The following is a 14,051-nucleotide window of genomic DNA, read 5'->3' on the forward strand; positions in this document are numbered from 1 at the left end:
TGTTGAACAGGCGCTGGTTTACACAGCTTGCCTAACACAGCCGTCACAAGATATGGAACGGCACAGCCGGTTACTGCAATAACCGAGGCTGTACTACTCATGTGGTACACACACAGCTTCGCTGTGTACGCACTGCTTCTCTGTGCGACTGTGCATCCTGGGAATGTACTGTATAGTACTATATAGCCACAGATGTACAGTAGTATATATAGGGGACCTCTGTACCCCCAATCTACAGTTCAGTTCACTCGAACGTCTCCTCTCATCGCTCTTACAAGCCTCTTACAATCAACCAACCCTTCTAGGTGAGTTGCAGGCTATCCGCTGTCGTTGCCACCCGTGGGAGAGGCCTTCGCCCCCCCCGGGTTCAACACTTCCTACGATTGTCGGTGCTCGACGGCTACGTCGAACACCGGCCTGGCTTGTGGACACTCTACGGATTCACTCCGAATTCGTCTTTCTCGTGGTTTTCGTCGAAGAAATGGGGCCCTACGAACTCCAGGCCTTGAATTGGATGACGGGCACTCTGATCTGGGTATGTTGTCCCCCCGACAAAGACCGTGCCACTCTGCTGACGCTCTCAAAAAAAACAATATTCACATCCATGGGTCTGCCCAAATTCACGCTCATCGATGATACGCACATCGCGGTTATATCGAGTAGGGAGTCTCGGATATTTTCGTCTACTGCTTCGCTTCCCACTCCGACCATGAGCCTTCGCCCAATCCTCTGTGTGCGCTCTGCCTTCGGACTCATTCATTGATCCGGTCGTGGCATGTAGGCGGCCGTGCGGATCTAGGCTACCTATCCTGCGCCACCTAGAGGGCACTCACTTGGAAGTAGGCCAGGTGCCGATAGTGGAGTTGGACCGTTGGACTGCCAAGTACATGTTGGAATCCTGGCGTCAAGATGGCGAGCTCGCGGAACAAGCGCCACAGGTCCCGCCCCCCCGACGGATACCCGCGCTCTTATCTACCCCTATTTTACTGTGTATATAAGGTCTATTGTATGTACTACGTACGGCACGCGTTTGCACCGGCCAAACACGAATCCCATTTGTGCCCGCTTGCCCTCGAACTTCTACAGTACACACGTGGTAGAGCCTATTCGGAGCAATCGGGGCGGCTAGACAAGACTAAGATGGGGGAAGCCACATCACTCCTGGACTGCCATGTCCATCCTGCACTGCATGGTTATGAGATGAGATTACCTTTCACGGTCTACCCTGACCCCGTTGTTTCTTGCCCTCAAGGCGCAGAACCGGAAGAACTCGTCTTGAACGAGAACGGTATCTCCATACTGGTAAGTACCTCAGAGATTGACTTAGATTTCCGGCTGATTACCTTCTTCTGCCTAGTTTACTCGTCCAGGAGATCACGGAGACGAGCGATTGTGCAGCTATCAGACGTGGAACCTTTTGTAGCGTGCCGCCTGCTCTTGCCTCCGAGTCCCTTCCTCCCGATCGGTCTATTCCTTTGACTTTCATTCACTTTTGATCTTGTAGTCACAGTGCACAAATTCCTGCCAAAAGGGTATCTGGATTCACCCATCGCGGCTTATCCGCCTTTGGCAAATCTGTCACCCTACCGTCCATTGTTAGCGCCATCATCCGTCGTCATGTTGCTGATTTCTCCGACTTTCTGGACATTGCGTCTCAAGGACTACAACTATGTTCTACAACATCTATAATCGACTACTCACGTGAGAGAGTGTGCTCGAAATGAACTAGGTTGAATTGTTGCGATCCACCAAGCACGCACAAGGGGTGGGTCTGTGTAAAGGATGGAAATCACGCTGCAGCAAGGTAAAGTACATCGAGACAAATGTGCTATGCTACATTATGGTATGATGGTATCGCAGGACAATGTATGTATATACGGGTTGCAGTGGTATCTCCGAGCTGTGGATCTAGATACCAAAGCTAGGCGAGAACAGATGGATAGACAGCTCAGTCGAACAAGATAGTGCCAGCGGGGGAGAGCCGGTACGCGAATGTCGTGCGCAACGCACAGTGTATTGATGAACGAGGAATGATATCGGGCTCGTCGAAGAGATCAAGACTTGCTCCGCACACGCTTCGACGTGGACTCCTCTCCACCATCCAGGGGTCGCTTCGTCGTCGACCCAACCTGCGTTGACGTGAGCCCGATGTTCTCCCTCGGAGGGCTGTAGCCTTCCTTGGGCTTCTTGTCGGCGCCCTTGTCGCCCACAGGCCACTTCCGACGCTTGAGGAAATGCCTCAAGAGCTTCTCCATCGCCTTGTGAGATTCGAGCTGCGAAGCGAGCTTAAGTAGATTCTGTGATCGTGACCCACTAGGTACAGTTCCATCTTCATCGTCGGAGTCGGAGTCGGAGCCGTCCGAGTAGTCTTCATCTCCGTCAAGGGCCAGCGGTCCGGTAGACGGCTGTGCGAGAGCCTCCGCGTCTCCGTCCTCGTCATTAGAATCTGCACTTTGGGTGTCCTGCGGTTCGTCCTGAGCATACAATGCCTTGAATCTTTTCAGGAGCTTGCAGATCAGGAGATCGATAGGGTGCTTCCTCCCCGGCCGCGTCGCATTGTCCTGCCCTTCAGCGCCCTTCTTTGGCCAAAGGAACTCAAGGCGCTCGTTGACGTGCTTGCCCTGGGCGTCCTTCTTTCCACCGGTGATTAGATGGACGTGAATAACGCCGTTGTACATTGCGTTGAACTTGGCGGGACCCGCAGTGAAGCCGGAAAGCCCATCGGTATAGTCATCGAAATAACTAGCCATCAGCTGACCGACTCCGTTCGGACAGTTATGAGGGAGAAAGCGAATGGCGAAGTAGAGCATGACGTGAAAGAAAGACTCGAGATCATCCGGGATAGCGATGACCTTCGCGTAGTCTATGAGGGCGTGCACCGATGTAAACTGCCATGTTCCCTAAATGCCGCAATGTTTTGAATTAGTGATGCCACCGTACGAAACTGGCCTACGTACAGTCCTATCGAACTGGCGGTTCCCTTCCTCGGGTTTCCCGCTGACGTACGCCTTCGATAATTCCCAGTCGTTGAGAAGCCCAACCCATTGCCCGGTAGTGTCCTGATAAAGTAGGATGTTGCCTGCGCTAATGTCTCTGTGGATGTAACCCGCAGCGCATGCTTCTTTGTGCGCTGTGTTCTCTTGTGAGCAAGGATCATTTGGAGAGTGTTCTAAGGGCTCACCAATGACGCCACAATATATGGCCGTGACGAGCTCGCGGCCGTTGATGAACTGGGAGAGTGGCTTCCCCACTTCAGTTTCAACAACACGATAGTGCTGATGCGCCTTCAAAGGGCATTGTTCCGGCGCTTCGTCAGGATGATACTGAGCCCAGTTGTTGTAGGATAACGTGTCTTGATTCGGGAGGTCGCCATGACAAACAACGGTAGGGACGTAACGCACTTTCGCTTTGTTGAGAACGCCAAGTACGTGGCCCTCCTTCTCCATGCCGGGGTGGTTGACACGCCACGCGTCCTTCAGATACACAAAGGATCCGGTGGGCTCGCCTGAGTCGCTGAGAGGAACGGCGATGTAACCACGAGTTCCACGCCCCACGACACCGTCGGAAAGGAAGTGCGGTTTGCCCACGGCGAAGGACTGCCATGTGTCGGTACCCTCGTCGAGAACGTCGAGCTTCCACCACGGCCAGGACTCGTCGAGAGTAGCGTTGAATAATTGGGGAATGTAGCCTTCAGGAGACTCCGCCGCAGCTTTCTTCCCGTGCTTCTTGAGCTCATCGAAAAGATCATCGGCACGCTCGATACGAGTGGCGGACGGATCGTGCCCACGGTTCGTCTCCTTCATACGGCAGTATCGAACAAGAAACTCTGTGAGCCGGGAACCATCCTTCGCGTAGTTGATTTTGTCGGAGGCAACAACACCAGAGCGATCGAAGCGGATGACGCGAGCGTAATGGCCGAAGAAGATCACGGTGTAGTGGAACAGACGCTGCTGGTATCGGAAGACGAGGTCGGCGTACGAGAGAAGCTGTCCCCATACGTCCTTCCTTCCTTGAGCTACCGGCTCGTCGCCGTCCTGCCACTCGTCGAAGGGATCGAGGTTCGCCTTGACCTTACACTCGATGCCGAGCTCCAGCCGCGACCAGTTCAAGCGTCGGGATTCCTCGCCAAGGTCAGTCCATTCCTCCTTCGGAGCATGAGCGGATGCGTACATCCCACAGTCGATAGCTTGCTTCGTCGCGTCGCTCTTGTCCGGTTTGTACGGAGTGGCTACGAACTTCCTCCCGGGAAACAGGTGGGATCCGTTGAGTCGATCAACCTACAACCCGATGTTAGTGGAGAAGAAAGGAACACAGAGAATGACAACTCACGATGCACCCGTACATGGCCTTCTCCGACGAGAAGGTGGTTGGGACACCAGCGAAGATGTTGTTGACGGTCTTCTTGGAGGTCGACTTGTGCTCCGGCATAAAGTTCTGGATGAGAGATTCGAGAGTGCAGATGTATGACTTTCCGTGCACCATGTTTCGTAGTTCGTCCCGGGCTCCCTGTTTGGTGCTTTTCAGTATCCTGAAAGGGTTGTTTCGACGGTACTTGGAAGGGGAGGCGGGAGCATTGCCGGAGACACGAGACATCGTAGAAGTTTTGAGTAACAGTAAAACAAGGGCGGTGATTGTGAGAGTTGGAGTGGAATATCGGGTGGTGGTTGGGAAAGGTGAACAAACCTGAACATACCGGTAGATTTATATATCGGGGTACGATTGCCTGGGCCGCGGCGGAGCTACAAAGCAAGTAGAACCAGTGACGCAAAAAACAGATTTCTGAACTTAATTCAAGCCCAGACAGGAGAACAATGGTGAGCGGCGGCGGGTGGTGGTTGACAGAGAGCAAGTTGGATTTATCTAGCGCCGGTTTCACGCGTCCGTCACTCAGTGACTAGAACGGTCACGATCATCATCATATGTTACTGACAACATCTCTTTCTGCCGGAAGGCACAGGCGTTGCATACTGGTCAATAATACTTGGGCTTCTTGTGGATGTATGGGTACAGTGCCATTAAACGAAGAAAGACAGATCTCACGAGCATCCGTCGGTCATCAGCCTCCAATGACCGGGAGTTCGTGGTTATGAGTGGCTGTGCACCCGTCACGGCCCTGCTACAGTTGGCAAGTGGGAACACGGCGGGTACTTACGGTGAAGACAAAGACTCTTGCATGCTAAGCGGAGACTACAGTGCCATCTTGACGCTGTGATTGCATTGTGCCCGTCACTTGGCATGTCATCGCTTCAAGTCTTCTGGTGATCGACCGTGGATACTGGCATGACTGTGGAGACGTGGACGGTTGGACAAAGCTCCTGAGCCAAGTCTGTTCGAGGCGCCGCCATCTCCAATGTGTCCCCCTACGTTGTTCCCGAGTAGGCCCTACTACAACACTCCGGTGTTGCACGTAGTACTGAGACTCATACTATGGGCGTCTCTTTTCTGGGCCTTAGTAACTTGCTAACATCTCGATCATCATTGAGAGTGACCAAGAAACCGAGCCTGTACTACTTATATCATTCAAAACAGGCTGTGGCACCTACTCCGAGCACTGGACACGGCAGGCAAAGCGCGATGGTCCAGGTGAGGAAATCTATGCTAAATATACGGGCAATGCAACGTGCCCATAAGACTTTCCAAATCACAAAGAGGGATACAAAGGCCCACTGGAAATGCTAGGGTCAGGTTGCGTTGCCCATAATTGCCGCACAGATTTCCCTGCTTACACCGCCGCGCGACCCAAGACATCGATACGAGATAAGCAGTAGATGGTGTGGATTTGATATTGTGCCGTGTATGGGCATCCGATGAGCGCCGTTACCGACCCGGTGCTTGCCGTCGATACTGGCGCTGACCGTTGGCGCACCCTCGTGTCGTACCACAATCATGTCAATACTATGTCTCAGTATCCCATCTCAGATCAGTCTCATCATCGTATGGATACGATACCAGGTGCTCACTCCAAAGACATATGGCGGCACATGACTTCTCCGTGCAGGATGCGGCCGTGATACTGATTCATGTGGCCCTCTTCTCCTTCGTGTGTATTTTACACTCAGGGTGCCCATACTGAGCTGTCGAGGTCCGTATCTTGTACCACATTTCTGACTGCACTGATTGTACGTACTGGTGTCTATTAGTGAAGAATGAGCTCATCCGAAGACGAGTACGAGCCGTCGCAGATTGTCGGAGATGCTTGGGAGGAGACGACAGCGCCAATTGTGAATAGGCCCCGTCGTTCAGAGGTCAACAAGGGCTTGGCAGATAGGCGGACTTCCAGGTACGTATGGTCATAGGAAGATGGCTCTTTTCTCTGTAACATTGCGTCAGACATCCGGCACTGATCTTATGGTATACAGGCTCTTCGAACCAGGAGGTGCGCTGGATTCACAGACTTCGGAAACTCAGTATGTGGAACGATTGGAAGACTCCTTTCACGGTACATGCTTATTTTTTTTTTGCAATCATCTCGCTGCCATGGCTCACGTATCCTTGTGCAGACACTATTGCTGCACAAGATTATGTGAAGACTTACGCCAGCGTCAGCGTGCAAACCAGTGGTGATATATCAGAAATACAAGGTGAGTTCCATATCCTCAGTTTCTCATACAAGTCTCCCCGGAACGGCCATTGGTGCGATCACGGCTATTACAATGCTCTGACGCGTGGGAGGGATGCTCCCAGACTGCATAGCGCAAGACCCATGACAATCACCCTGCGAAGCTACGGTGCGCTGTTAGGGCTGATGGTCGACAGCGCGGGTTTTGTGCTGGAGTGGCAGTTGACACATGTGCAGGTCAGAGCACCGGGACCGACACCGTCAGACTTTGCCCTTGCATGGTCGCCCTCGCGTCAGCCACGCGCGAGGTCGAAACCTTACGCGCCGCTTGCGCAGTTCAAGAAAACCAACTGCGACAAGCACAGGACTACGTGCTCGCCAACGCAAGCCTTTTCCTGGACCCGCACGAGGAGTCGCAGGTCTTGCTTGAGATGCCTTGGTTATCTGCTGGGGACGGTTCTTATGCAAGGTGAGAGTCTTTGACTTCGCAATTTTGAATACATATGATGTTAATGGCACGGTGTTTCATTTTAGTACCCAAACTGGAGGGCCGCCAGATGGGAGGACAGGTGTCAAGCGCCATGTTGTGATGTCCGACGGTGATGTTGGAGCGCATCGTGCGCCCAAGGAGGCACGTTTACAATAGGAGTTCAAGTACGATACGATCCTATTGCGCTCTTCTGTAACCGCATCGTCAGTTGAATCAAGGATGCGGAGGTCTCCACCCGCAACATTCTGGATTTCTTCTGCATGAGCTCGCAGTTCTTACTGTACTACAGGGCTGGACTTGGCAGAAAGCTGACGTGGGCATGGTGATTTCTCTCCGCCAGAGAAATTGGAACTACGGACTTGTGATTGCAACTCGCTGACGTTCTGTATGTCCTCGCCCCTGGAACGATGTCGGGGGTCATGGCGAACAACTTCCTTGACGGGCGCTGCACGCGGCCTTTACACTTCCCTTGTCCTTCCTCTGCAATCTCGCTCCGCATATAGTTGCTTGTTATGCCTAATTTCACCCGTCCCGAAGGTGCGCACAATTCTGACGATTTGCAGGCTACGTAACAGGGGTCTTATGAAAATCCATTAGACTTCGAAATTCAGGGGGGTCTTGGACGGTGCACGGTTTGCAACCCGCCTGGACACGGGCAATGGGTCAAACTTGGGAACTTACGAATACACGAAGACCAGCGGGTCCACAAGAACAATGTTGAACAGAAGTTGCGGAGGGAGAGGGAGGCTCAAGCTGCTGCTCAACGTCGTATGGCTCCCCCGTTGCTCCCTGTTACTGGCCAACTCCCCAGTCCTCAGACAGAGTTTGACGTTGAGTTTGAGTATTCTGCACTGACAGAGTCATCTAGCTACCATGCAGACGTCGCACCTTTGGACAATTCTGAGGCGGGCCAACGGACGCAACGGATTTCCCTTGCGATGCAGAATGCCCTTGCCGGACGAGTTTTTTTCACAGCTGGGGAGGAGTCTTCCCTTGCTGGTGGGGACTCAGAGGTGACACTCGAAGATGTTCTTGCTGGTGCGGGAATCCTACGTGCAATCATGCGTCCGGAGGAGGAAGAGGAAGAGGAGGTTCCGGTGCACGATGGATATGAGGTGTCGGAGGATGACCCTACAGGTGAGCACTTCTTGTAAGGGGTGGTCAGAGTGCACGATCACAGTGCAATTCTGGCTTGATTTTGAGGCCATGAAGTACGCGAGGATTTGGACACGATTGGGTGGTTCATTTTCGATGATTATTGCGCAGCATGACATCGTTGTTGTGCTCGTGGTGCATGTCAATTTGAACTCACACTCTCTGCATCAGGCATTCCTCTCAGCGCAGAGAACATCTCTAACAGTATATTCGGAGGGAATCTCAACAGCGTGAGCGATTCCTATTTTCCATACCCAAACAAGGCGGTGTGTACACGGCGTTTCATATCGTATTGTATCGCACATCCTCACCTCACTGCAGATGATGAAAACAGACATCCTATTCAGTTCTCAAGAACTGCGATTCTCTCGTGCACAAAAACAGGCGATCCTATCATGGGGTCGTGATCTTGGTGCCGAGAATGTCCCGTCACTATACAAGATCGAAAAATTCCAGGCTGAGGCTTTGGAGGCCTGCGGAAATCCATCGAAACGTGTGCAAACCTCTACAGGTCATATCTTCTATCAGAATTCAATGCATCATCATGTCATGCAGGTAAATTTGAATACGCATGTTTCTCATCTTGTCGTCGGGTTGATAGGAAATTTGTATAGCAATACGCGCACCCTGACGTCCGGCCCTATCTCAAAGCCTACCCCGTCTTCGCAGGCGGATGTGTTTCAGAGACCTATCATAGCTCTAAGTGGCTCGTAGACGCACCTGGTTCTCTGCTCACGCCTATGGTCCGCGTTGACGACCGAGACTTCTATGTTGACGAGTTGACGTACTGCAATGATGGACAATGGTGCATTCCGGTGCGATTTTTTGAGTTTGAGGGCCAGGGGATGTGGGCAGTCTGCCATAAAGTCGAGATGACTGAGGTGGGTGCTTTGGAAAAGCTCTGGTGCGCTTGTAATGTATCTGTAACATTTGCATACGTGACCCGTAGGACGGTCTGGTGGTGCACGAAGAGCGTCAGTTCATGCCGTGCGCAAAATTTCAAGACAACTGGCCAGAGATAGAAGCAGCAAATCGGGGCAAGAATCTCTTTGCTGGTGCGTTATACTAACATTGTCATGATTTATGCAGTATACCGATAATGGCTTAATTCATTTGAAAGCGTGCTCCATGCATCATGCATCGAAAATGCCAAACCCCGATCGTGTCACCGCGGATGGCCTGGAATGGGAATGCCCCCCCCTCATCGTCTTCATTGACGACGTCTCTGGGAATAGTTCAAAACAATGGAACGTACACTACTCTTGCTATATGTCGAATGCGGGATTGCCTCGAGCGCAGATTGAGAAGTCTCGGAACATCCAATTTCTCTCGACGTCTCCGAGTGCTTCGCCAATGGAGATTATTGAGGCTGTCTGTAATGATATCCGGTGAGTCTTTTTCTTCATATTGGTTTCGGTTGCATGAACAATCAAGAAAGCTAATGGTTCGGTGCGATTTAGGCAAACTTGGGGTACGTCTCCGCTCAAAGTGTGGGACGTCCGTAGACGTCGTCATATCCTTGTTCGGCTGTGGCTCCTTTTTTTGCCTGGAGACAACCCTATGCAGGCGGAACTCTGTAGTCATATTGGTCTCAAAGGTAATCATTTTTGCCGTTGCTGCCATGTCGGTGGCGACCAGAAATATAAGCAGTCTGATGAGGGGTTTGCCTCACTGCTCAAGGTTCGTCGTGTCTATTATGAATGTGTATAGCTATAGACGTTGCCTGATTTCATACAATTTCCCCAATTCCCAGCTTGGTCGAGAGCGATCCCCTGCTGAGACACGGGGGGCAATCATGGCGCAACTGATTCAGGCAACACACGCGGCAGCGGAGAAGCCTCTCAAGGAGGCAATCACGTCAAGTGGCGCAAAGGATTCGCTCGCACTTCCCATGATCAATCGACTGATCGCCCTTGGGAAGATCCTCCGAAAGTCGACGCCGGAGCGCAAGGCATTGAGTCCGGAAGACGTCAACCAGGAGCTTTCTGCAGAATTGCTGAGACACGAAGGTGTGACGCTCATCAACCCCCTACTAGACATGCAAGGTACAGTACTGTGGACGTGGCTCTAATAGCTTATGAACTGCTGATATTGTCTCTTGCAGGCCTCAATATACATCAAGATACCCCTGTCGAACCACTGCATACTCACCTCCTCGGTGTCGTGAAGTACTTCTGGGCGCAGACTATGTGGGTGCTTGAGAAACAGGGAAAACTCGGAGTGTTTCAGGCACGTCTCAATTCCCTGGCGAAGTCGGGGCTCAACATTCCAACTATCCAAGCCGATTACATGTGTCGCTATCGAGGTGCGCTTATAGGGAAGCATTTCAAAACCATCAGTCAGATCATGGCGTTCGCTATCTGCAAATTGGTAGACGACTCACTCCAAAATGCTTGGGTTTCTGTGGGGCGTTTGACTGTGCTTCTATGGGAGACAGAGATCATCGTGATGGCGGATTATCTTGTATGTCTTTTCATGTGCACGCCAATCATGTCTTCCGAGTTCTGGAGTTATCACAATCACTGAAACACTGATCACAGAAGGAGCTTCGGATGGTGATCAACGACGTGCTCGATCATGCAGCATCCCTAAGCCCGGGGCTTGTCACCGAGAAGAATAAACTCCACATACTTCTCCACATCCCAGACCATATCGAGCGACATGGTCCAGCGCTTCTCTTTTCCACCGAGCGTTACGAGTCTTTCAATCACCTCTTCCGTCTTTCATCTATTCATAGCAATCGGCAAGCCCCCAGCCGTGACATTGCGGCTTCCTTCGCAAACCAGGATCGCTGCCGTCATATGATGACGGGTGGATATTGGCTCGACAAAACCTCTGGTCGGTGGGTGTGTGCTAGTCATGCTGTGCTCGATCATGTGCGGTCGCATTCTATCGATGCTCGATTGCTCGGAGTTGCTCATGCCCATGCCGCCATCCCTGGCAAAATGACACTCCCTCCACTCTCGTCCTGCACCTCTCCTTCTGCTGCCATTCCAAATACTTCACACACTCCTAGTCGTCCACTCCCCTCTACGCCATCACCGTCCACCTCGAGACCTGTTCTGACATGGACAGAAACTCACTCGTCCCAAATGGACCCCTCCCTATGCCCCCCGCATTCCCTTAATGGCGGCTGGCATTCGGCCGCCGATGTTGTCGCGATGAATGGCGACCAGGCCATTATCGGTGCCGAAGTCCTCGCGGTGCTCCCAACTGGTTTGCCTATAGTATGTAGCAACTTCTCGTCCTCGGTTCGCCACCATATAGCTGACAAGTGGGTCTAGAGTCGAGATGTAACAGACATCAGTGATGCTTCTCCATCCCAGACACCGGACAGAGTGACCCGGGTGGGCTTCGCCTCCATCGTTGAGTTACTGAAGACCGCTGACCCCCTTCTACCGGAGGCGTCGCTGGTTGTTGTCCGGGAGTCTTTACTCCAGGACTCCCTTCATCCTACGCTACACATGCCCCTCCTCAGCCGTTCAGGACAATTGCACGTTCTTCGCCCCAGCGTAAGTCGACAGATTGAACCTGAATTCAGCGTACTTGTTGACATAAGTGTCATTGCGCACTCTAGGACATCGTCTGTGTCATAAATGTGCAGCATGATTGCTCTCGCGCGAAGTGCACTGATACCGGAAAGCAAATTATTCGTCAGGAGCGCGAGGATACCACCCAAACCCGAGCCGTTGTTACTCACAAGGGCAGCCCCATATATGTCCTCAATACTATCGCCCTTCATAATCATCACCGTATCCGAGACATGCTCCCACAACAACTCCGAACGACTCCGACTTTCTTCACTGATCGAGACACTGTCCACAAGAACGCGGCATCGTCCCTACGTGACACCAAGCTTCAAAAGAAGCTCGCCAAAGAAGTCGCCGTCCGCAAAAGTGCTGAGGATGCCCTTCGAGCCCTTGATGCCCTCGCCTCCGTGGATCTCATCGGCCTCGAAGGCCCTTTCAACTCGTCACCAAATCCACCAAACGACCCCATCCACAACTTTGCGACCAGCGATTTCCCCCACGCCATCGCCATGGGACATACTCGCGACACCACAAGCTCCGAACATGCATATAGCACAGCAGCTACAGCAGGCGAACTTCTCACTGCGCCTCGAAGTGGAGATAACCGCGACATCGAGGCGCCATGGCGCTTAGAGCAGCTGAATGTCGTAGATCGTCCTCGAGGCCCACGACAGCGACGGCCCCCAGCCTCTCAGTCGGCCCAGACTCCTGGAAATGCAAGCACGACATCACGAACACTCACCGAGCAACGTCACACTGCTAGTGGCGGTTCGCTCAACATATTGGGCGCCACGCCAGGACGAGGTGGGATCCGAGGAGGGGCTGGCATCCCAGGGAGGGAAGCAATTTTTGGACGGTCCAGTCAAACAGTTGGAGGCACAGCACAGGTCGCAAGCCAAGGGGACCAACATTTCGAAGCCGTGCCTGCCGTTCAGGATGGGGCCGCAAGGGCAGGTTCGGCCTCTGAACCACTATTAGACCCCCCTGCACGCAAAAGGCGACGGGTCGCCACAGCAGATCCTGTTGCGGCGGCGATGAGAGAGCACGAAATTCGCGCTATATTTGATCGGACTACGTAGATAACTTGAGTACAATGTACCAGTGAATCTAAGCTCTCGAACTGCGAGAGCATGACCATCATGTTGATGTGTTTAGAACCAGACGTCTCAGAGAATAAATTAGATGTTGGATGTCTCTCCATGAAGGGAAAGGCGACTGACCATGATAGCTGTAAAACACAGTTGATGCGAGGGCAGCTGAGCGACTCGAGGGTGATTAGCACGTGCCCGAAAATCTGGCAAAGTCAACTCCGCGTTGCTTTTGGACAGTGGCGCAGCCTGTCCCTTCCACTCGCCTTCAACACCTCAGCATATGTCCACATACACCCTGGGCAGCTACCTGCATCAGAGATGGACCTCCTTTACCAGACATACGGCATCGACCCAGGAAGTGCCGCTAGCTTGTCTGCCTCTGTTAACCCGCTTGCCAGCGCACCATCCTCGATCGGAACACCTACCGCTATGGGCCCACTGGCCCGTTCCGACTCTACGGAGGAGCACCACCAAACCACCAGGGACAGCCTGAGTCCCAGCCCGGAATGGGACATGTCAAGAGCAACGACACCCAACGCTGCCAATTTGTTATCAGCCAGCCTGCCTCGGGCCAAGCATGGACGTACCACCATCGATGACGACGACGACTACCTTAGGCCCCGCATGCCACTTGCCAGTCACATTCTACGCGCGAAAACAACCGACAAGTGTCAAGCAGCGAATCTCAGTGTTATGCAGACTGAAGACGCCCTCGCGTTCTGTGATGTACGCTCCGAAATTATATCAGTGTCCATCCAAGCACTATAACACAGATGAAACTCACATATCTATGCAATGACAGCTCCCAATTCATGAGAAGCTCATCGATCTTAAGATCCACCTGCTCCAGAGTGAAAACGATTTACTTCAGCGGTACTTTAAGCAGTATCACCGTCATCCAGATTACACCGTAAGCTCTCTGAAAAGGCGAATCACTGAGCATTCAACTAATTTGTTCGTGTAACAGGCACGTTTACGTACCTTTCTAGGTGCTGTTCTCTTCGCCCACAGCACGCCAGCGTATGTCAATAATATAACCAATTCGATAGCGGTACGTCTATTCAACCCTTATACTCATTCTCGCACTTACCAATGTGTACATAATGATCCTAGGAATACCTTGAGCACCATCTGGATGTCGTCGCACTCACCTCACAATGCCGCGATGATCCAGTCGACTGGGGTTTTGTCAAGAGCTCGATAGCCAACGAAACGAGCCAGATGCG

At 52.4% G+C, this 14,051-nt stretch overlaps 4 protein-coding genes across 4 annotated transcripts; 3 read left to right on the top strand and 1 right to left on the bottom strand.

The window, feature by feature from the left end:
- Positions 1–2,054: 2,054 nt before the first annotated feature.
- On the bottom strand, positions 2,055–4,766 carry DICSQDRAFT_183127 (uncharacterized protein; the record flags this gene model as incomplete). The annotated part of the gene is made up of 5 exons (XM_007369640.1): positions 4,694–4,766; positions 4,330–4,506; positions 3,182–4,277; positions 2,958–3,130; positions 2,055–2,900 (listed from the first exon to the last, which is right to left on the bottom strand). Exons 2-5 carry the CDS (start codon positions 4,480–4,482, stop codon positions 2,055–2,057), a joined length of 2,268 nt encoding a protein of 755 aa, XP_007369702.1. The 5' UTR covers positions 4,483–4,506; positions 4,694–4,766.
- Positions 4,767–7,561: 2,795 nt separating this feature from the next.
- Positions 7,562–8,203, top strand: DICSQDRAFT_173846 (uncharacterized protein; the record flags this gene model as incomplete). Its single annotated transcript, XM_007369641.1, has 2 exons — positions 7,562–7,586; positions 7,647–8,203. The coding sequence occupies 2 exons, from the start codon at positions 7,562–7,564 to the stop codon at positions 8,201–8,203; spliced, it is 582 nt and encodes a 193-aa protein (XP_007369703.1).
- Positions 8,204–8,525: 322 nt separating this feature from the next.
- On the top strand, positions 8,526–9,226 carry DICSQDRAFT_69171 (uncharacterized protein; the record flags this gene model as incomplete). Its single annotated transcript, XM_007369642.1, has 2 exons — positions 8,526–8,759; positions 8,819–9,226. The coding sequence occupies 2 exons, from the start codon at positions 8,526–8,528 to the stop codon at positions 9,224–9,226; spliced, it is 642 nt and encodes a 213-aa protein (XP_007369704.1).
- A 124-nt stretch (positions 9,227–9,350) lies between these two features.
- DICSQDRAFT_69263 (uncharacterized protein) lies at positions 9,351–12,069 on the top strand (the record flags this gene model as incomplete). Its single annotated transcript, XM_007369643.1, has 7 exons — positions 9,351–9,592; positions 9,665–9,884; positions 9,958–10,249; positions 10,309–10,667; positions 10,745–11,420; positions 11,544–11,716; positions 11,782–12,069. Coding segments are annotated over 7 exons (2,250 nt in total), but the record flags the coding sequence as incomplete, so codon positions are not given.
- Positions 12,070–14,051: the final 1,982 nt, after the last annotated feature.

Source organism: Dichomitus squalens (genome assembly GCF_000275845.1).
Source record: "Dichomitus squalens LYAD-421 SS1 unplaced genomic scaffold DICSQscaffold_53, whole genome shotgun sequence".
NCBI classification, from domain to species: domain Eukaryota; kingdom Fungi; phylum Basidiomycota; class Agaricomycetes; order Polyporales; family Polyporaceae; genus Dichomitus; species Dichomitus squalens.